General features: G+C 38.4%; 4 protein-coding genes and 2 pseudogenes across 10 annotated transcripts; 2 read left to right on the forward strand and 4 right to left on the reverse strand.

Moving 5' to 3' along the window:
• The first annotated feature begins 129 nt into the window (after positions 1-129).
• Positions 130-5633, forward strand: LOC104726612 (uncharacterized). The gene is made up of 11 exons (XM_087470919.1): positions 130-560; positions 756-953; positions 1039-1295; positions 1403-1485; positions 1598-1761; positions 1882-2015; positions 2144-2401; positions 2490-4675; positions 4768-4870; positions 4992-5072; positions 5317-5633. The coding sequence occupies exons 1-11, from the start codon at positions 386-388 to the stop codon at positions 5398-5400; spliced, it is 3723 nt and encodes a 1240-aa protein (XP_087327045.1). The 5' UTR covers positions 130-385; the 3' UTR covers positions 5401-5633.
• Positions 5634-5784: 151 nt separating this feature from the next.
• LOC104726613 (putative aspartyl aminopeptidase) lies at positions 5785-9189 on the reverse strand. Its single transcript, XM_010445505.2, has 11 exons — positions 8821-9189; positions 8598-8733; positions 8427-8505; positions 8150-8355; positions 7938-8010; positions 7577-7678; positions 7320-7475; positions 6717-6890; positions 6543-6617; positions 6310-6450; positions 5785-6194 (listed from the first exon to the last, which is right to left on the reverse strand). The coding sequence occupies exons 1-11, from the start codon at positions 8891-8893 to the stop codon at positions 5973-5975; spliced, it is 1437 nt and encodes a 478-aa protein (XP_010443807.1). The 5' UTR covers positions 8894-9189; the 3' UTR covers positions 5785-5972.
• A 1476-nt stretch (positions 9190-10665) lies between these two features.
• LOC104726614 (uncharacterized) lies at positions 10666-16657 on the forward strand. 6 transcript variants are annotated; one of them, XM_087473324.1, is made up of 14 exons: positions 10666-10871; positions 11562-11660; positions 11981-12108; positions 12209-12362; positions 12439-12548; positions 12665-12748; positions 12836-12884; positions 13010-13101; positions 13257-13389; positions 13698-13783; positions 13861-15287; positions 15373-15483; positions 15568-16311; positions 16407-16657. In XM_087473324.1, the coding sequence occupies exons 2-13, from the start codon at positions 11568-11570 to the stop codon at positions 16143-16145; spliced, it is 3045 nt and encodes a 1014-aa protein (XP_087329450.1). In that variant the 5' UTR covers positions 10666-10871; positions 11562-11567; the 3' UTR covers positions 16146-16311; positions 16407-16657. The 6 variants fall into 6 exon arrangements, with proteins under 6 accessions (XP_087329450.1, XP_087329451.1, XP_087329453.1 ...); XM_087473325.1 differs by having other exon boundaries at positions 10677-10871; positions 13263-13389; XM_087473327.1 differs by having other exon boundaries at positions 10741-10871; positions 12439-12576.
• LOC104729011 (E3 ubiquitin-protein ligase RSL1-like) lies at positions 16349-17714 on the reverse strand (annotated as a pseudogene).
• Positions 17715-18294: 580 nt separating this feature from the next.
• LOC109127448 (uncharacterized) lies at positions 18295-19312 on the reverse strand. Its single transcript, XM_087473330.1, has one exon. It carries the CDS (start codon positions 19024-19026, stop codon positions 18295-18297), a length of 732 nt encoding a protein of 243 aa, XP_087329456.1. The 5' UTR covers positions 19027-19312.
• A 365-nt stretch (positions 19313-19677) lies between these two features.
• On the reverse strand, positions 19678-20965 carry LOC104726615 (pumilio homolog 18 pseudogene; annotated as a pseudogene). Its single transcript, XR_015571497.1, has one exon. The product of XR_015571497.1 is annotated as a pumilio homolog 18 pseudogene (transcript).
• Positions 20966-21049: the final 84 nt, after the last annotated feature.

The raw sequence follows: 21049 nt of genomic DNA on the forward strand, positions 1-21049 counted from the left end.
TTCGGAGAAAGTGTACCGTTTATAAAAATAACCAAAAGTAAGGTTGAGGCCCAAAAAGTAGATATGGGCTTAAATTCTGGCCCAATATATCAGAATTAAATGACAAAATTAACCTGAGATTATAGGAGAACGTTTGGTCCGATCTTCTTTTTCAATTTCAAGTTTTTTTTCAACCTCTCTTCCCGCTTACGAGGCCGGAATATTCCTTTCTACAGTCGAATCTTACATCGGCCGAACGATTTTCCGATTACCGGCTAGGTTAATCCGCCTATTCCGAAGAGCTTCTCTCAGTGTAAGTAGTGGAAAAACCCTAGCTAGCTATACGATTTCGGATTCCCCACTTGTCAGATCTCGGAAACTGCTAGAAAGCGGAAGGAGGCTAGAAATGGACAAGGATCTCTTAGATATCTCTGGAGGAGATGACGAAGACTATTGGCTTCTGAATAATACTCCGAAGAAAGTTAATTCGAGCCGAGAAAAGAGTTATTTGAATTGCTCACCTCTTCAAATCCCTAGATCGAGTCGTATCGTTCCTACTCGGCCTCCCTTTTCCCCAATTGGTAAGCGCGCTTCGATTTCTCGATCTGAGCGTCGTTAAATTGAGTGTTTGAATCTAATTTCTCCTTCTATTAGAGTAGAGTGGTTGAACATTTGAATTAGCGTTGTTTGAAAAAATGGGGGGAATTTTAGATGTTCACTGTGCAGTATAAATTTGTGTATTTTAGCGGATATATGAAGGTGGATTCTTATTGCAGGAAGAGTAACAGGAAACAACAACAGCATGGAGCAGCCATGCCCTACTGTTGATACAGATAGTGTAGGAAAGGAGAATTCTAAAGTTGAATTGCCCAAATTGAGTGTGGAGCGACAGCAGATGAAGAAGAAGAAAAAGAATGCTGGTTTTAATCTTCGCAAAAGCTTAGCATGGGATAGAGCTTTTTCAACGGAAGAAGGTGACTTACCTTTTTTATATGGATTTGTTTACCATTCTCTTGTTTAGTCTATGGTACTAAGATGTGTGATATGGTTATGAACCAGGTGTTTTGGATTCATCTGAGCTATCTAAAATAACTGGAACTGCTTGCCAAATTGGTGGAGATCGGTTATCTGCCATTCAGGAAGAGTATAGAGAGTCAACGTCAGCTTCCAAATGTACTAGTGTTTCACCAGGACTACAAGCACTTGAAGAAAACTTATTTGACGATTTGCCTGTGAATAGTAAACACAGAGAGAAGAAGTTTGTGAGTGGCATACTGCCGAAGTACGGATCACCATCTAAAGCTCAGTCTTCCTTGGTGAGTTTACTGGACCTAAATTTTATGAAGCTAATGAGTGTGATCTGTCATTTCTTACAATTTCTTTAAGGCACATTCTATCTAAACATTGAATGTCTGCAATATAGGCCCCGAAAAAAGTTACCTCAGCTCAGGAATTGAGGAGTGGTTCCAAGCGCAGTGGCTGCCCCCGACCTCCTCCTTCATCTTCATATCCTTTTCTTGACTGGATTAACGAGTGTTTAGGCAATCACCATCATTGGCTGCTTCTATTGCTTTCTTGTTTTTGTTCTTTTTGCTCGTTAACCTTAACTTCCTTGAACCCTGAAAAGACCTGCAAATGTGCATACAACAACATCACGTAGCAGGGAGCTGAGCATATCTAAAGTTCCTACAACCAAATCTGATCCAATTTCAGCTCCAAACAATATGAAAAGGACCACTCAGAGTCCAAGCAAACCGAAAAATAGTCAACCTACTCAATTAAGTATGCCTCATAACCTGTTTTTTTTTTGCTCTCTTACTTTTGTCGAAAATACTGTTGCGACATCTTGTTTATATATTGCTGTTGATCGCATTACCTTGATTTTCTCTTCTGATACGACAGAGAATTCTCAGATAAGCTTAGGATCTGGAAGTTCCTCTAGAAACACTTCAAGCATCAAGAATAAAACAAAATCCAGTTTGGCGAGTAAACCTTCAATTCCTAAGCCCTCTCTGAAGCCAGCTAGACGAAATCTGGTAAAGCTATGCTGCCCCTCTGCAAATCAATATAGCAAATATTTTATGCACTAGAAATTTGCAGCAAATGCTTTCTTTCCCATTGTCTTCCGATTGAGAGTAATGTATTTCATTTTCTTGAACTCTAGATCAGCAAAACATCAGAAATATCTTCAGTATCCAACTCACAGCATTCTGTTGTTGGAAAGTCCAATCTTGGCCCTATGACTACATCAACTGTGGCTATGCTTGGTCATGGATCGACAGACTCTAATGTAATTACTATGGGCACCTCGTTAGCTCAAAGTTCTTGCAATAGAGTTGGAAACACGCAGTCCGCAGTTTCACGACTGGGAAAACCATCAGGCTTAAGAGTGCCAAAACCTTCCATTGGCTATTTCAGTCAGGTATACTACTGAAATATACTGAATTATATCGTGTCATAACTAGGGTTTGTGCTTGTAAATCTCTCATACTTATTCCTGATTTTTGCAGTCTGACTCTCAACCGTCGCACGGTGCAGGAGACAAAAATAGTCAGCTAGCCAGATCTGATGTTTGTTCAGCCTCTCATTTTTCTTCGATCCCTACCTTCAAGAAACCCCAAATTGCTGAAAAGGTTCCTCGTGTCAACTCAAAGGCAGCAACTGGAAACTTCAGCAGTTCAGGTTCCACTGCAAAATTCTCTGCTCAATCTATATTACCCAAACCTTCACAAGAAAAGGTGAAAGTGGACTTGAAAAGCACCCAGGAAGTAGAATCCAAAGCGTTGTGTTGTTCATTGAGTTCTCAGATAAATGAAAACCTGCAGCACCAATGTACCGTGCAAGGTGATACTGGAAAATTAGCTATGGATGATGTAACTTATTGTACATCTGAGAAGATTTCTACTGCAAAGTGTGAAGAATTCCAGAGTAATAGTGCGATGCCGCACTCAGGCTGCAAAAGTAATGTGCATGATGGTAATATGTCTGACGATAATAGGGATGAGAGAAGGAAGTCTTGCTGCTCAGACAAAGAATACTGTGCTTCACCGCTGAAAGATTCTATGGAATCCCCGATGCAGGGTCCTCCTTGCGATGAGTTGACACTGTTTGATAACTACTCACAGTTGAAAGTCAGCAATCGGGAGGAAGAAGATATGTGTTCCACCAATGATTTTAGTAGACATTTTGATACACCGGACGTACATGGACAACCTCTAAATGGATGCGTGCACCCTGGAATTGAAGAGGAGATTAGTCCTTGTCTTTCTAGAGAAAAAGATGCGTTGATTGTCTATCAGTCTACTGAAGATGTAGCAAAGCAGCCTGAGGTTTTGGATTCCTTCACTGCAGACCCAACTTTCAATGGGGATTTTGGTTCAATAAAGGGTGATGTAGACAGTCCCTCTTCTTCAGAAAATAGGTTAGGTAATACTGAAAATGTTTTCATACCTTTTCGGCCTGCTGAAGCACCAGATTGTGTTCAGTCACCATGCAACCATCTTGAGGAAAATGCGGTTTCGAATATCTTGTGTGATCATAACATGGTGTGTAATGGTCAAGCTGTATTAGAAACGGAGGAGAGAACTGAAATAAGCGATTGCACAGAGACAAACTGTGATGCTGATTTCATTGGTCCATTTTCTGCATGCAAAGACTGGTTTAGAGAATCTGAAGAACAACATTTGTCGAGCCAATTAGTCTTTGAGATGAAAGAGGGTGGTCATGAGATAGATGTCTTGACTAGGGACGAAAGAGCTGATGAGTCTGATATGCAGATAGAAAGCTTTACTGGTTCTTCCGATGCTGACAACATGGAACAAGTGAAATTACTAATGCCTTCCTCCGTTGAAGTTAGCACGGAGATTAAACCCTTCCCGGAGAAATCAACTTCTGAAAAGCAGAAGCAATACAATAGTTCGAGTAGTGAAATTACATCTGATGTAAATGATGGTTGTGTAATGAAGCAAGCTGATCAACTTGGAACATTAGTTGGTTGTTCTCCAGAAAAAGATGAATCTGCTGCTGTTTTCTCTTATTCAAATGAGGAGCTTGAAGATAACTCAGAGCTGGAAGACATGGACTTGGTTACAGACTCAGATTGTTCAGATGAGGAGCCTGAGGATAATTTGGAGCGCACAGAGGTGGATGTGATTACTGGTTCAGAGCTCACTGGTGACATTGATGAGTTTTCCGTCAAGGGCATTCTTAAGCAAGAATATCCCGAAGTAGAAGACATCCATACTGCGTCAGACCTGTGTGGAAAAACTAATACTCTACTAAGTGAATCAATCAGTTCCTCGGATTCTATATTTGGAAATCCTGAGTATCTCAATGAGAGCACAGTTTTTTCCAGAATACCTGTAGGGATGTCAAAAGATGATTCAAATTCTGGAGGCCTTGAGCATAACTATGTTGTAAAAGCTAAATTCCAGATAGATGCTGAAAAGGATTTCAGTGCACAGGTTTCTGGTCAAGAACTCGTCCCCCATGAAGGAGAGGAAGTTCAAATTGTAAAGATCTCTCCTGATCCTGTAGCACTTGCGCCCAGAGTGGAAGAATCAGGAACTCCAGTAGCCATGAAAGAGACTTTCTCAGTCAGAGATGATATGCAGACTAACGAGTCCAATGTATTCAGCGATGACATTTTGACATTAGAAAGCAAAACATCAGAAGGCAATGATAAGATGATACCACTGTAAGTAATATATTCTCCGCTTGTAATCCTTTTCTTTTCCTCCATTGCAGTTTATTTTTAAGAAATCCGCTGATAATTCACTGTTTAAATAGGGATGCTAAACTTGAGAAGAAACCTGATCCTATAATTGTAAAGCCTCCAAATGCTGTTCCATTTTCTGACGAGTGGTTAGCTGCAATTGAAGCTGCTGGGGAGGTATAAATTTCTCAAATATATGAATTAAACCTTGATAATGAACTGAAGACCCACTTGCTGTTATTGCATATAATACATATTTTGGTAATGTCTCAGCAGAATTCTTCTGTTAAATATACAGGAAATTTTAACACTGAAAAGTGGACGTGTGCAACATTCACCAACAGAGAAATCTGTTCCTGAACCAGGTCCATGGTCTCCGGTATAATCCTCTCTCCCTCTCTCATTACCATTTGGTTTTGATATTAGGAAACAAGTTGAAACACTGGGACTTTCAAAACATTTGGACTTTATTAGTTTGGTTGATTAATATCTCTTAATTTTGTTATAATCTTCATTAACTGACCAACTTATCAAGTACCTTCATTCAAAAGATAAGTAGATGTCATAAAATTCGTTCGTGAAAACTAACTTGAGGAACCCATTTTGTCTTTTGTGATGGCCAGGTCAAGAAGAAGAGTAATCAAGTTGTAGGACCATTTGACTGTACAAAGTATAATAACAAAGGTCTTCCTCCTGCTTTTGACTGAAAACTAGGTTTCTTCTACTTAACTATTTTTTACTCTCTTATCACTACTGAAGGTTAAAAACTTTGTTGAACACACTCACTTTATGATCTTGTATACGTAAGAAATAAAATATGTAGAAAGCACTTGTTGTTTGAGGCATGATTGGCTTCCACAAGAGCTATTTTTCTTATCACATTTTGAGATGTTCATTAGGTCAAACCTAATAGAAATATTTCACAAGATTTTAGTACAAATACAAGTGAACATGTCGTGCATTTTCTATTCAATCCATGACATTTACATGCTTGGGACCAAATTTGTGATTTGTTAAGAGTCCGACAAATCATCATCATGGACCATAACGGGATTGCCTGGAACCGCAACAAAAGTATCATTTCAAGATAATTGACCTAAACACCTCACTTAAATATTTTTATTAAGAAGTTGATGAATATTCAGAAGAATAAATTGATGATAACCCCAAGCAACATAACATTGCTATAAATCCTTATTACTGTAAACATTAAGTCCTAACAAATGATTAAGATTTCTTCAGTTCCAACTTAAAAAGCAAAATAAAATATAAGAAGCTCTCAAACGTCAACAGTGAGTTTGGCGTCAAGGTGAGTGAACTCTTGGAAGAAAGCTTTAAAGTGGTCATATGAATGCTTCACGTCATCTGCAGCACACATCTCACGGATGCTATGCATCGAGAGCTGAGGAGCTCCAACATCAACAGTCCTTATCCCCACACTGCTTGCTAGTATTGGACCAATGGTAGATCCGCAAGCCATATCATTACGCACCACAAAATCCTGCAGTTTTTATCCCCATACTCATTATTATTATTTTTGGTCAAACCTGTCCATACTCATTTATAATATGTAATGAGTAAGAAAATTTTCTGGATCACTCTCAGGCAAATCATACCTGAACAGGAAGATTATGCTTCTCTGCTATCTCTCTGAATACAAAGGAAGTTAAGGCATTGGTTGCGTAACGTTGATTTGCATTGTGCTTGATGACAAGTCCTCCATGCATCTTCGGCTGATGATTCTCGTCGTGTTTGTCCTAAAAAAAATGAAATCACAATGCAAGGAAGGATAGACATCAACTTATCTGCATAAAAATTAAAAAATATTGCCAAATGATGAAATGATTACCATAAAGTTTGGATGTAAAGCATGTGCCATGTCAGCGGATACTAGCAAACTTTTTTGAATCGCTTTCTTAAGCACCTGTAACGATTAAATAATAGTGAATTATAATGAGCAACCAGGAACAAAAAGTATAACACAAGCCCAGTTTAATGTCTATCACTTCAATGCGTTTGCTACCTTAGTGTCAGAACTGAAGCAACTTGTGATGTGTGACATAGCATCAATCATGACAGGGGAACCAGCTCCTTGTGCTGAATTGGAACCAACTTCTTCATGATCAAATAGTGCCACCATTCTTATTCCGCTTTCTTCCTCTAAGTCACTTTCAGAAGACGTTGCATCTATAAGTGCCTATGTACAAACATATAGTTCAGCATCAGATTAGAATAAGAGATATGCAATTGCGGACAGATTAATTAAGCACCCGAGTCGACTGACAGTTGTTCATCAATGTATTCAGTAACATAATGGATAAAGTTAGATATAGAGTACCATTCAAAGAAAGGGGCACATCGTTAGAGATGCTTTAGTCGCACACAGAAAAAACACAAAGAGTTGCTCACTTTGATGTGACCCATATCAAAACATACACTCAACATGAGTTAACATACTTGCACAGAAACATCTACTAGGTGGACATAAGTTATATTGGGCTTAAACACATGTTTTTATATGTGAAGAATATGGAGAGAGTGGAGGCTAACTAAGGCATAGTTAAGATCAGGGAATATAGACCATGGACTCATATATTCCTCTAAAAAGTAAAAGTGAAAAACGTACCTTCAGAGAGCAAAATGACATACAGAGATTATCTAGTCTTCCCGAGAAAATAAATTCTTTTGCTGCACCAGCTAGAATGCTTGGCTGAGTGTCACATGCTTGCAGCTCAAAATCGCATATCTCCTCAGGTTTACAACCCAGCGCATTTGCAATAATCTAAGAAGTAGAAGAAAAAAAACAAGGACCAGTTGATTATTAAACAAGAGCAAGATCTAACATTCACAATGAAAACTACAAATCTCATATTTCAACTAGACCTCCATAAGAAGTGGGTGATGCTTTGATTTTGAACTAGTTTGAGTGCACATCTTTCCTCCATCAAGTTCACTATCTTCAGCTGGCATTTTATTGAGCTCCGCCTTCAAATATATATCACAAAATGTAAATAAAATGCAAAAGGGCAAGAATTTTAAGTCTGCTGCAAACTCGACTAACACGGTTTGACATCACAGATAAAAAGGGTTCACAAAGATAGCTAATGTCCAAACAAACATTTTAGCAAGACTGAACGAAACAGCGGAACTAAGAAAGAAATAAGTGAAAATGGCTTCCATGTCCAGTAACAATTGTCTCATTTTAAGTTTGTTCTGAAAAACATAGCAGACACTAAAAGCGCACCTTGATCGCTGTTGCTAGTAAAGGAACGAGCTGTGTCTGAGTGTTTGGCTTAAAACCTTCACTGTTCACGTTCCTGTCAGCAAGGCAAAAAAAGGAAAAAGTCTCTTATTATAACTTGTCTACATAAAATAATTGAGAAACATATAGAGTCGTCTGCTAATCGCAAACTCAATTAGAAACAAGAGTCAAAGAAGTATTCCACAAAGTTAAACCTGTCCAAGTGGATGGCCAAGGTAGGAATCCTCATAATAGGATCCTCAATCCTGACAAGGCGATGAGAATAAGAGACAGAACCTGCTGCTTTCTCCTCTTTTAAAACAACACGTCCAGCAACAGTCAAGTCACGATCAAACCAGGTATACCAAAGGCCACCTCCATATGTTTGAACACCAACCTCCAAGAATCCACCTTTAGTTATCTGTCAAAACACTTTCTTGTCAAATAATTTAAAAAGGAAAGTGAGAATCCTGAATCCAAATGGGAACCTACCTTTGATACAGGCTTCAATTTGAGGCAAGGGCTATCAGTGTGAGCTCCTATGATATGGAACCCGTTTCCAGCTACGTATCTGTTCAAAAAACAAAATCCAAAAGATTCTCACTTTCACTCAGCAGCTATATTAGATTAGTAGAAACAACAACAACAATGAGTGGTACTTACTTATGACCAATGGCAAAAGCAACAATAGTGGAGTAGTTTCTGGTGAAGAAGTATTTTTTGCCGGCCTCGAGTTCCCAATCATCTCTCTCAGAAACTTGCTCATACCCAGCTTTTACAAGCCGCTTCTTTGACTCGTCTATAGATCAATCAATCAAATCAATTTTAAAACTTTACACAACAGAACTCTCTCAAACTCTGAGGAACTAGAAAACAGGGAAATTACCGACGGCATGAAAAGCGGTGGGAGAAGCATTGAGAAAGGAGAGGAAATCAGATACGAGGGAACTTTTATCCATTTGTGGTGGATCTGTGAGCTAATCGAGAGTCTCTCTTTTCTTCTCTGTGATGAGAGCTTGCTTCAATGGATGTTCTCTCGCTAATCGCTACAAAGGAAATAAATATAAACAAGACCTTTTTTTTTTATTAGTAGAAAAATTCAGAATCGAACCGATCGAGTTTTTTTAATAAGATAAAACCGAACCGAACCGAACCAACCGGTGATTGTGTTTGGTATCTCTTTTATGGTGTGAACTTATGATGTCTGTCCAACTTTTTCATTGCAGTGTTTGGTGAAAGTAAATAAACGTTAAACAAAGAAATTTATTAAAAGAATCAGTTGACATATCCATTACAAATTTACAAGTAGAGGAATAGGCAAAGAGTAGTCAAAAAGCACTTGTATGTATGATAGACTCTTCAACTACTGTACACCGAAAATATTCGTTTCAAACGATCAATCAAGGGGCCTTTATACCACCATCTTTTGTTTAAATTGATGGCATGATGAAATCTATTATCAATAGTTGAAATTAACTTATCCACCCACTCAATTTTCGTATTTTAGATAATTAAACTTTCAAGTTTAAAATATGATAGGTTTAAAACATTCCAAAACAGTTTTTGATAGTAAGAAACGAGTTGCACATGAATTTAACCACTATGTAAGTTTCAACATTTTTTTTTATTATAACTATTCATAAAAATTAAATAACATAACAATTTATAAATTAAATAGCGTAAAATTCGTTCATACATGACACAAATTTGTATCTAGTATGCTTAATGTAATGATATTGTGGTTAAAATGAACTAAAAAGGGTATCATGAATTTTATTCATTTGGATTACATATCATGTTTACAAAAAAAACATGTCAATTCTTTACATAATGAGATATATGTTTTGATTAACTTGAGTTAATATTTTCTTTCTTCATCAAAGGACAATAATGATTCAATGAGAGTGAATAATAAACTCTTATTTGCATTATTTGGAGTGTATCTCGAGTTATTTTTTCTAATTTTGAAGATTGTTCATCAAAATTTGGAGAACATTGAACTATGAGGTTGCATTTGAAAAATCAAATAATTTTCAAGCTGTTTTAAAAATATATTACAAAACCAAATACAACCATTATATAATCTTTAAATACAGTGAATTTTTTTATTTTATTTTTGCAAAATTAATATGATTTTGATTTTATTTTCAGGAAAAAAAACTAGCACCTAAGAAAACCATTGTAGAAATGATGTGTTATGCATTGAATAACCGCAACGAAACAAGCGGTTAGTATACAATAATCAAGACTACTCAGACTGCTTTCACAAACTACAAAAGCTACGATGTAACATTTTTTAGCCCAACATAAATATAATTAATTATAAAATTAAGTAGTTTGATTATTCATAAAATTAAATAGCATAAAATTTGTTTGTATATCTATTATACTTAATACAAAATATATTTTGATTTAAGTTAGCTAAAATGTGATAATATGATGTTGTCACTTATTTATTCACGTAGATAATTTTAAAAAAAAAATGTAGTCATATAGCTATAAATACCCTTCCTTGTATGTGGTTGTGTATTTTTTTTTTTTTTTTTGGTAACTTAAAAAAAATTCCAAGACTAGAAGATTTTACATGTGGTCGAGTAATTTTGGTAGTAACATAAAACCGGCCAAAATCAACCGAGTAACAAAAACCGAACCGGACTAAATCAGTAATAAAACAACAAAACGAAGAAGGGTAATAAGTTTCAAAACCCCCTTTTTTATTTAATAGTTTAACAAGACATCAACGTGGATCTGGCAGCAGACAACAAAAAATAAAAATATATATAAATATTAAGAGGTTAAAAAAGCCATCGCCCCAGAAATCACAGCCATCCATATCTCTCTCTCTCTCTCGTTCGAGCTTCTTCCTTTTTTCCTCATCTCAAATCTTCTTCCATCTCCCTCCCTCCCTCTGCAATCTCAATCGATCCTTCTCGAATCGTATGTGTTCTTCTTCTTATTGAGAAATCTCCTTCCTTTTTCTCTCGTTGAGTTTGAATCTGCTGAATCTCAAAACCCTAATTCTGTGTTTTTTTTTAAATCCGTGGGGTTTTTTTTTTTTTTGTGGGATCATGAGTTTATTAGTTTGGATCGTTAATCGTGATTGAGATTTTGGACTTTTTTTTTTCATAACGATTGGTTTTCACTTTTTGTCCGTTGACGCGTCTTTAATTGAATCGTCTCACGGCGCATGCACAGATCGATTTTTTTGGAGTTCTTCAATTTAGATTTGTTTTTTTTAATATAGATATTCTGATTGTTATATTCCTTAGTATTCGATCTGAAAGTTTGAATTTTTAGAGTAAATTTTAGATTTTTATGATTTGGCATTTGATAACGTTGATGAGATGAGTTAACATATGAATGATAATTCTAGGATTTGATTGGGATTATGCTGAATGTTTATTGACTTTTCTTCTGATGATAAATTTAGTCTCCGGCAAAAAAATCAAAAAAAAAGTTTATTTTCTTCTGTTGATTTTCACTATGCTATACTTATCATACTTTAGCCAATTTAGCCTGTGGTTGAGATTGTGGTTTCAGCGCAGTTGTATCTTATCTGGTTGCTTTATGAATCTATAGAAACGTTTTGTGGGATTGTTGATTAATGTATCTCAATTTCTCTTATAGGCCAACATGAGTGACCATGGAGAGAAGACCTGCCCACTGTGTGCTGAAGAGATGGACCTGACTGATCAACAGTTGAAGCCTTGCAAATGCGGCTATCAGGTATTTCCATCTACCTTCTGTTTTCTGTTAAGAAGTGTTTTGACTTGTTACTGCTTAGTCTTGAAACTGAGTATCATAGTAGGGAGAATAGGTTTTTTGCTTATTGCAATGCTCAATAGCTCCCGTCTTTCTCAAAGCCTCTTAGGTTACGATCTAATTTTCTTGGTATCTCAAAGTTTCTGCTACGGTTTATCTGCGTAGCACGGAAATAGAATAGATGTGATAAGGATTGACTCAGTGGTCGAATTTTGCACATCTTGTGCTAGCCTCATTGACCATTGATTTTTGTTCTGTTAATATTTTTGTGATATGTGATTCAGATATGTGTTTGGTGCTGGCATCACATAGTGGACATGGCAGAGAAAGATCAAATAGAAGGGCGTTGTCCAGCTTGTCGCACTCCATATGACAAAGAAAAGATTGTAGGGATGACTGTTAATTGTGACAGGTATATGATGCATTATCTTTTTGGCGAATTTAGTTTTCAGTCTGGGAAAATCTTTTTTTTTTTCTTTTGCTGATGGCTTTTGTCTATTGCCTCTTCACAGTCTGGCCTCGGAAGGCAACATGGCGCACAAGAAGATCCAAAAGTCTAAATCAAAACCTTCTGAGGGAAGAAAGCAACAACTCACCAGTGTGCGAGTGATTCAAAGGAATCTTGTTTACATCGTTGGGTTGCCCCTTAATCTAGCAGATGAAGATGTATGTGAAGTTTCATCCAAACCTCTAATTCATTTTGTTGTGGATTGCTATTTAACTAGCCTTCCATTTTTTTCAGCTACTCCAGCATAAAGAATATTTTGGTCAGTATGGAAAAGTTCTAAAGGTTTCCATGTCCCGAACAACATCTGGTGTCATCCAACAATTCCCAAACAATACATGCAGTGTGTGCGTTTCTGTATAGACTTCCCTTATCGTAAAACTTTCCTCTTAGCATAAATTTCTTTGCCTTTTGCTATAATTTTTTGTTTTTTTTTTTCTGATAAAAATTTCTCCTGTCCCAGATATATTACTTATGGAAAAGAGGAAGAGGCTGTTCGCTGCATTCAGGCTGTTCATGGGTTTGTCTTGGATGGCAAATCACTGAAGTAAGTTTTAACTTGCTTTCTTATTTTCTGAAACTACCTGAAAGCATTCACCTAATAATTGTGTACTCTCACTCATGTATATTGCAGGGCATGCTTTGGGACAACCAAGTATTGTCATGCATGGCTGAGAAATGTGGTATGTCTCCAATGGATTTATGTTCTGCTTGCTGAGTCCCTGAGTTCTTCTTTTGGTTACCTCTTTTCAGATAAATGTTGAAATTTTTGTCTTTTTGGCTTATGAATTGCATGTTTTTATTTCAGGCATGCGTCAATCCTGATTGTCTCTATTTGCATGAGGTTGGTTCTCAAGAAGATAGTTTCACAAAAGATGAAGTCATATCAGCTTATACAAGGTAAATTTTTACCATCTAAAATTTTATAATTCCTTCTTGCATTCATGAATCATGATTGTTCTGTTTCCTGGATCCGTTTTACTTAGTATATGTAAAATATGATGGTTGCTCTAGTATTTTTGGATGATTAGTTAAGTCTTATAGTAATTTTGAAGGAGTAGAGTTCAACAAATCACTGGAGCAACAAATACTCTGCAGCACCGTTCAGGGAGCTTACTACCTCCACCACTGGATGCTTATTCCAGTGACATTTCTTCTGCTAAACCAGTTGTAAAGGTTCCTTCAACCGTAAGTTCAGTTCAATCTCAACTTTCACTTGACATTACGTTCTATTTGGCTTGAGTCATGTGTTCCAATAATATTTTTTATTAACTTCTGAGTAGATTACAAACCATTTCCTAGGATGTTTAGCCTTAAAAAACTCTCGAAAGCCTTAAACGGCCCAAACAAACCGGAAAATACTAAACATCTGAAGCATTTCTTATTTATTAATCCTAGTTCATTACTAAAATGATGTTGTAGCATGACTAGCTATGAAAATTCTTTGGTTTACTGAGCTTATTATTTGATGTCTCAATATATTTTTATATGAGCAGAATGCAGCAAGTGCTCCCAGGTATTCTCCTCCTAGTGGGAGTGGGAGCTCTAGCAGATCAACTGCTCTCCCTGCTGCAGCGTCATGGTATGTCTTAACCTGATGCTTTTTATGTGAAGTATTTCCGACTGGTCAATCCGATAAAATAGGGAATTCTGTTGCAGGGGGACACATATTGCAAACCAGCAGTCTTTAGCAACTTCGGCTACCTCAAATGGATCTTCTGATGTGCAAAGATCAACATCGGTAAATGGAAACTTGGCGTTTTCCGCTGTAGTTGCAAACGCAGCTCATGGGCCTGTATCCTCTAGTGACGTTCTTAAAAGACCATCGCGCAAAGAAGAAAGCCAAATAGTTGTGGACAAAAGCAAACCTAGCGTGCTGAAGTCTTTGCAGCATAATGTTGTGGTTGATTCCGGGTCCAAGAGGACTACCCCACTTGATAGAGATCCCACTAGCAATAGGTTATCCAGTTCATTAGACTCTTCCTACGGTGACGGGGACATTGACAAGCCTTCAGCTACTGTGAACTCATTTAACGATGCAAATGAAGCTGTAGAAGATGGCCCTATTGTAAGAAACTTGTCGGATGGTGTTGCACGCATGGGAATTGATATGAATTGTAGGGATGAACATCCCGATATTACAATGGCGATTGGTAGTTGGTGTGATCAAGGTTCTATTAGACAACCTGGTCATGAGGTATCAAAGTTGCCACAGTTAGAGCAATGTAGGATGGATAGTTCTATAAACACTGATAAGAAAGCTATCGTATTAGAGTATCGAGCCCCCCTCTCAAGGCCAGAGTGGGAGTGGAGATCAGATCTGCAATCGCAGATGCAAGGTAGCTCAAAATTAGAAGTGGAGGATAGATCACCATTCGATAGCCTACAGCATCACCCTGAAGAGGATATTATCCGCTCGCGGTTTATGTCTAATTTGTCAAGTTCCATTTTGGATACAAATCATATGGCTTCTCGTTCTTCCCTGCCTTGTGAAACTTTAGGTGTGTCAGGTGTGAACGACTCAAATTCGAGGTCCTCTTTGGATAGAGGCAGTGATAGATTGCATCTTCCAAATGGATTTGGTGATAAATCCATGACCAGTGTGGAGCACTCTCTGTTTGCTAATGAAGGCGGGAACAAAATGAACACTGTGGAGAACTCACTGTTTTCTAATGAAGGCAGGAACAAAATCAACAGTGCAGAGAATGCTATAATTTCAAACATTTTGTCACTCGATTTTGATCCATGGGATGAATCCTTGACTTCTCCACACCATTTGGCAGAGTTGCTCGGTGAAGTTGATCAGCGATCTAGTACTCTTAAACCCTCAAACCTCCTTAAGCAACATAATAGCCAGTCTAGATTTTCTTTTGCACGGTATGAAGAATCTAATAATCAAGCATACGACAGCGACACCCATAGTATTTATGGGCAGTTGTCAAGAAATCAACCTATTCAGGAGTCTGTAGTGAGCCGAGATATTTATCGAGATAATCTCGGGAGTCTAAATGGATTTGCATCAAACTACTCGGGTGGATTGGATAACTTTGCTGCTAGTCCTTTATTCTCTTCGCACAAGAATCCGGGTTAGTATTTATGGCTTTCTGACTTTGCGCGATTTTATATTTTTCTGCTAGGTTTCCAACTTTTTTCCCCGTTGTCTTCTTGCAGTTTCACGACCCCAAGTTTCGGCTCCTCCAGGATTTTCTGCTCCCAACAGGTTACCGCCTCCTGGCTTCTCTTCACATGAAAGGGTGGGCTTATCTTCTGATACTGTGCCAGGTATTTTTTTTTTTCATCTATTATGGGGTAGCTTAGAGTGTAGTTCATGCTAGAGACTATAACTATTGTGCACTTGTATCGTAGGAACTCGTTTTCTTGACTCTTCTTCCTTGCTGAGGAATGCATATCAAGTACCACCTTCAGTTGGTAATTCGAGTGGTGCAAGTGATATTGAATTTGTGGATCCTGCAATTCTAGCTGTAGGAAGAGGGATGGTAAATGCAGACTTGGATAGGAGATCAGGATTCTCATCACAACTGAATTCTTTTGAAAATGAAACAGGATTCCAAATGTTGAGACAGCAGTCTTTGTCTGGTGCACAACAACAAGTCAATGGGTTTCATCATGACCTTAGAAACTTATCTCCTTCACTTACCGATCCTTATGGAATCAGCTCAAGGCTAATGGATCAAACACAGGGAAATAGCTTATCCCCTTTCTCACAGCACCCAAGACAACAACCATCTGCAAATTCAATCTTGTCTAATGGTCACTGGGATAAGTGGAATGAAGGCCAAAGTGTTAACTCTCTAGGCATGGCAGAGCTTCTTAGGAATGAACGGCTGGGATTTAATGGGAGCATATACAACAACGGATACGAAGAACCCAAATTCCGGATTCCAAGTCCCGGAGATGTGTATAATAGGACATATGGGATGTGATTCTGGCATCAAGAGAGGTTCCGCTTTGTTGGATTTTCTCTGGTTGATCCGGAGTGTTGGGGAAGTTATACTCAAAAACTGCTACAAATTCACATATAGAATTGAGTTCTCATCAAAGATGCAGAACCCTAACATAGATTCCCCAAGAGCAATTTGAACTTGAAAGGTACTGAATCATTTAATTCTGTAATGTGTGATTTTGGTTAATCATCTATTCGTTTTGATAGTATATGTGAGAGTGATATGTTTTCTCCTTTGCAGAGAGCAGCGATGTTAATGTTTGGGTGCCTTGGATAGATTTTGATTTTTGCTGTTGGGTTTTGGTCGGAAGTCTGGCAAATTTTGAGGGTTCAGCGATATAACAGGGGTCGAAGTCGTGCCTCTGAATTTTTTTGTTTTTCTTATATAAAAATTGTAAATGGATTTTAGTTACCAAAAACAGTATAGCTTTTTGAAAAATTCTATAAAACATCAAATTGTTATAGAGCAAAGAAAATATATATTTTGTTTCAGAGTGTCGAAAGAACAAAGCACATATAATAGGTGCGACCAGCTGTGTGTGCTGAGTCGTCCTAATAGACTATGCGAGTATGTGGTATAAAATTAGGCATAACAAGGAAACTAGTACAATAGTAAACGTCGGGCGTACGTTTCCTGACCGAAAAGTGATGCATCTTCCATGGCTCATTCTGTACCAATCGGCTCCACACGTGTAGCAAAAAGCATATCCGCACCTAAACGAGAAAGCATGAAATTGTATGTTATGCAGCAATACCTTTACATGCCAAAACATTATCAAATTCGATCAAAAGAAAAAAAAAATTATACCGGCAGATTATTTGGTTGCACCCCCAAGAAAGGTCAACCATGTGTTTGCACCTGCCGCATTGACGCCACCCTTCAAGATTTGCCAAAGACATTAGCTTTGTATCCTCCTCATTTAGAGGATTAGGATGCAACTTCTTGTAATCGGTGCACGATAGCGAACTATGCCATGGAACCATGCAGTGGAGGCAGAAGGAGCCACCGCATTTGAAGCACTTCCTAAGTCCAAATTCAGAAGATGCAGAAAGAGAAAGCATGAATTTGGACATCAAGTAAGAGCACGTTTGGTAAGGACAATAAACTCTGTCTGCGGAATGCTCTATAATCCTCTGTCTCCACATACAATTCAGCTTTGGAGTCAAAAGATTGCGGCATCTATCAATAGACAGCATAGACGTGCACCGAAGGCCAAGACAATTCGGTATCCTTCCAGCAAGCAGCTTCACCTCTATATATTTTTTAACACAAGTAGAGCAAACGAGTGACCACATTCATCAGCTGGAAACATAATAAGTTCAGAATCAATGTCTTCGAAACAAATAACGCAAAACTCTTTCTTAGCTGCCTTGGTTTGACGAGGATAGAAAGCTCCTCTCGGCCTAGTTTCTCGAACCATAGAAGCCATGTGGTCGTTGTGTAGCAGTCCCGTAGTCCTAAACAGCGCATTCTCCTTCCTGTCACCAATTGCAACCCTAATCCCTGCTTTTACGGGGTCCGTGTTGCTCTTCGCCGCCATGTCCTCGCTTGTCAAACCCTTGTAAATTAAAAGAACTCGATATTTATGAGCTTTGTCCTTTATATCAGTTCAGAAATATATATATATATATATATATATATATATAGTACATTGTTTGTTTATATACACCGAGAAACAATTATCTCGTTCCTCGAAAAAATATGCGAATCAATATTAAAAAATAGAAAAGTTAACTTAATTCAAATAAAAATTAGAAAAGTAAACTCAATTGAAATAGTAATAGGACTATAGGATCGCCTAAACAGATGCCTTGTATTATAACCTGATAAAATCTCATCATTTAGGCTCTGTATTTTATAATAAATAGTTACCACGTTGAGCTGAAGCCTGAACAGAAGCACAAAACAAGTGTTGGTTGCATCACTTCATGTAGTAGAGATTCTTGGCATTTGACACTAGTTACCAGTTATTTAATCCTCCATATGTAACTAAAGTACACCAATGAATGATTGCTGCTAACTAGAGAGTTTAAACATAACTATTTGGGAGAATATAGCAAAGTTGCTCCACTGATACTTTAGGATCTTCTTCTTTTTTCCGTAACGTCACCAATGGAGGTTGCTACTCTTAATAATTTCCACTTTCAAATTGATCAGCAAGATTGACAATTGTGGTTTCGTTGACATCCAAGATTTTGACATGGTTAGGATACATGTCGGGAAAAGAGCTAGAAGGGACGCAGAAAGGTTCAGACTTTGTGAGGAAAATGCAGAGATCTCCGATGTCTTGAGTGTAAACAGCACTTCCTTTATCATCTAGCTTGAAAACCATTAAAGCTTCTGTTTTTATCCTCGCAGTACCACCGATGGTCTTCTTGTACAACTTAACCATGAAAGTTTCACCGGTGGTTATTGACTCCACCAAGTGTTCGCTTTTGTAGCACGAATCCAGAAACGCTTTGTTGTTCTTTGTCAGATTGGGAATCTTTCTGAACTGCAACCTCCTAAACTTGAGCTTCTCGCCATGTTTGTGAAGATCCCATGATGCAATGAGGTGGCCTCCAGATCCAGGTATGCGAAACATGTTATCTTTCTTGGAATACATGACAGGGGAAGAGAAGAAGCAAGGGTTTGGGATTCTGATGTTGGTCCACTCGGAGTTACTCTCAGCGGGTCTGAAAAAGCTGAGCTGAGGTCCCAAGAACTTGAAAGCTACAACACAATCCTCTTCCTCGGGAGAAGATGAGGACATTGCCACGTTGGTGATAATTTGGGTTTGGCAATGAGGAAGAGCCTCAAGAGGAGGCAGAGAGATACGTTTTGGATCTGCATCCGATGCAACAATGTCTTGGAGACCCATCACGCCGTCCTTCAAAGTAGTTAGCCATCCATTGGATGTTCCGATCGGTTCTCATATCGTTTGTCAACTCCCTGGGCAACTTCTTTTCCAGGGGAGAGCTGTCACCAGCCCTCCTAATCACAAATTTTCCGGGATCAGCTCCACAAGGATCAACGTACATGATGACACTAGGAGGAGTTTGCGGCAAGGAAGAAGATGAGAAGCCATTAGAGTGATTAGGAGAAGATCTTACTAAGACGGGTTTCCGAAAGCAGAGCTTCGGGGGATGGCTGAGAAGCAGAGACATGATTCTTAAAGGAGAGCAAGAGAATTAAGAAAGAAAGAAAGAAAAAAAAAAGAGAAACCTAATTGAAGAATTGGTGGTGTTCACATCTAAAACCCTTCATTAATACAGAGGAAAGGACTTGCTCAACAAGTTTCCCATCTCGAAAATTAATTTCGGACTCTATGGATTGTCCACTACACCATATAACTCTCATAAACTTACCTTTTACATTTCTTCCTACTTTTGAACCGAAATAAACAAGTCAATATAATATATTCTGATTCCAAATTTTCTATTTTGCAATATAGCTTACATTATCTTAACAGTATTATATTTCAAGCTGGATTCTACAGCAAACAAGATGATATACTATTAGAGAGCAGAGGAGAGGAGAAGATCTTATATTCTTATTGCTTATTGTGTTTGTTATTTCCGAAAACAAAACAATGATCGATTTTCAAACTGTAACTTTCAAAAAAAATATATATATTAAAACTTCAACCTTGCTTTTCAAAAAACCTTCTTGCAAGAGTTATGTAACTACCAGAACAATTTTAGGTAATCTACCTTAAAAACCCGACCAATTTTAGGTGACTAGCTTAAACACAGAGTTACTGATCAGCAACGAAGCTTAAGCGATTCCAAGATGTTTGCAATGTTGCTTCCGTGAGACCTACGCAAGATACGGAGGAAAGGCAGGAGCTTTTTCACCAAATCCCAAAACAGATCAATCCTAGACATCTTCGTCGATCTCAGTGCCTTGTACACCACGAAACTCCCAAACTCATTCCTTGCCAGCCTCATCAACCTGTCTCCGTCGCACTCCAAAAGCTCCACAACCACCACTACCATGGACTCATCCGCCTCCAGAAGCTTCTCCACGATGTAGCTCCCATACTTCTTAAACGAGAGGTCAATGCAATGGCCACGGAGACTAACCGCGATGCTGTGCATGGTACGCAAGTCATTCAATGTAAGCACACGTTGGACCACAAAATTCCCGGAAGCGTCGTTGCTTAGACAGAGAGCGTTGTATGCGACCAAGTCTAGTATCTGATCTCTGTAGTAAGGATCATCCGCGTCGGTGATGATATCGTTGAGGGCGATGCAGCCGTATTGGTCACACGCTAGGTCGAGAGCGTAGTAGAGAATCTGCTCGTACATTGCCTTTTTCTTGTCCTTGTCATCAAAAACGACCATGGCTCGTATCGTCACGTAGGATGCGTATTTGTCGGTCGTGATCTGGAGGAAGCGGCGCAAGATAGCGGCGCAGAAGATTGCGTCCGCGTCATCTGATTTGCCGAGGAGCTTCTGCACGCGTCTCGAGCCGTGCTTGTTTGTGACGATCGCCATGAAGTAATCGGAGTCTGACGTCAGCAACGACGCCATCCTCTGAAGCTCTGTTTTGTCTAACGTTGCGATCATCTCTTTAAAGGAGGACATACCGTCGCAGCAAGTCATTAGGTTGAACATCGCAGCGTGCAAGTGGGTGGCGGAGGCGAACCCCGGAGGAGGAACGGAACCGGAGATTCCAGTAGGGTATGGTAAAGCATCGAACATGGTGGACATTGAGAAGGTATCACCAGCGACTGCCATTGATGATCTACAGAAAAGGGTTTCCTTTAATAAATTTGTTGTGTGGTTTTTGAGAATGAGAGAATTGTGAATGATGAGATTGTTGGGATCTGTGGTGATATGCTAAATAGTATTTATAGAAGAAGTTTAGGGTCTAATTTTGTTAGTTTTCCTTTTCCTAGT

The sequence above is a fragment of the Camelina sativa genome, chromosome 11 (assembly GCF_030686135.1).
Source record: "Camelina sativa cultivar CO46 ecotype springtype chromosome 11, ASM3068613v1".
Lineage (NCBI taxonomy): Eukaryota > Viridiplantae > Streptophyta > Magnoliopsida > Brassicales > Brassicaceae > Camelina > Camelina sativa.

Bases quoted from the DNA above. Each gene is read 5' to 3' on its own strand.
- LOC104726612 (XM_087470919.1), top strand. From the start codon at position 386: ATGGACAAGGATCTCTTAGATATCTCTGGAGGAGATGACGAAGACTAT. The intron at 561-755 runs GTAAGCGCGCTT...TTCTTATTGCAG, and splicing joins GCCTCCCTTTTCCCCAATTG to GAAGAGTAACAGGAAACAAC. The intron at 1,762-1,881 runs GTATGCCTCATA...CTGATACGACAG, and splicing joins TAGTCAACCTACTCAATTAA to AGAATTCTCAGATAAGCTTA.
- LOC104726613 (XM_010445505.2), bottom strand. From the start codon at position 8,893: ATGGATAAAAGTTCCCTCGTATCTGATTTCCTCTCCTTTCTCAATGCT. The intron at 8,356-8,426 runs GTAGGTTCCCAT...GTGTTTTGACAG, and splicing joins AATTGAAGCCTGTATCAAAG to ATAACTAAAGGTGGATTCTT. The intron at 6,618-6,716 runs GTAGCAAACGCA...TAATCGTTACAG, and splicing joins GCTTCAGTTCTGACACTAAG to GTGCTTAAGAAAGCGATTCA.
- LOC104726614 (XM_087473324.1), top strand. From the start codon at position 11,568: ATGAGTGACCATGGAGAGAAGACCTGCCCACTGTGTGCTGAAGAGATG. The intron at 12,885-13,009 runs GTATGTCTCCAA...TTTTTATTTCAG, and splicing joins ATGCATGGCTGAGAAATGTG to GCATGCGTCAATCCTGATTG. The intron at 13,390-13,697 runs GTAAGTTCAGTT...TTATATGAGCAG, and splicing joins TTGTAAAGGTTCCTTCAACC to AATGCAGCAAGTGCTCCCAG.
- LOC109127448 (XM_087473330.1), bottom strand. From the start codon at position 19,026: ATGGGTCTCCAAGACATTGTTGCATCGGATGCAGATCCAAAACGTATC.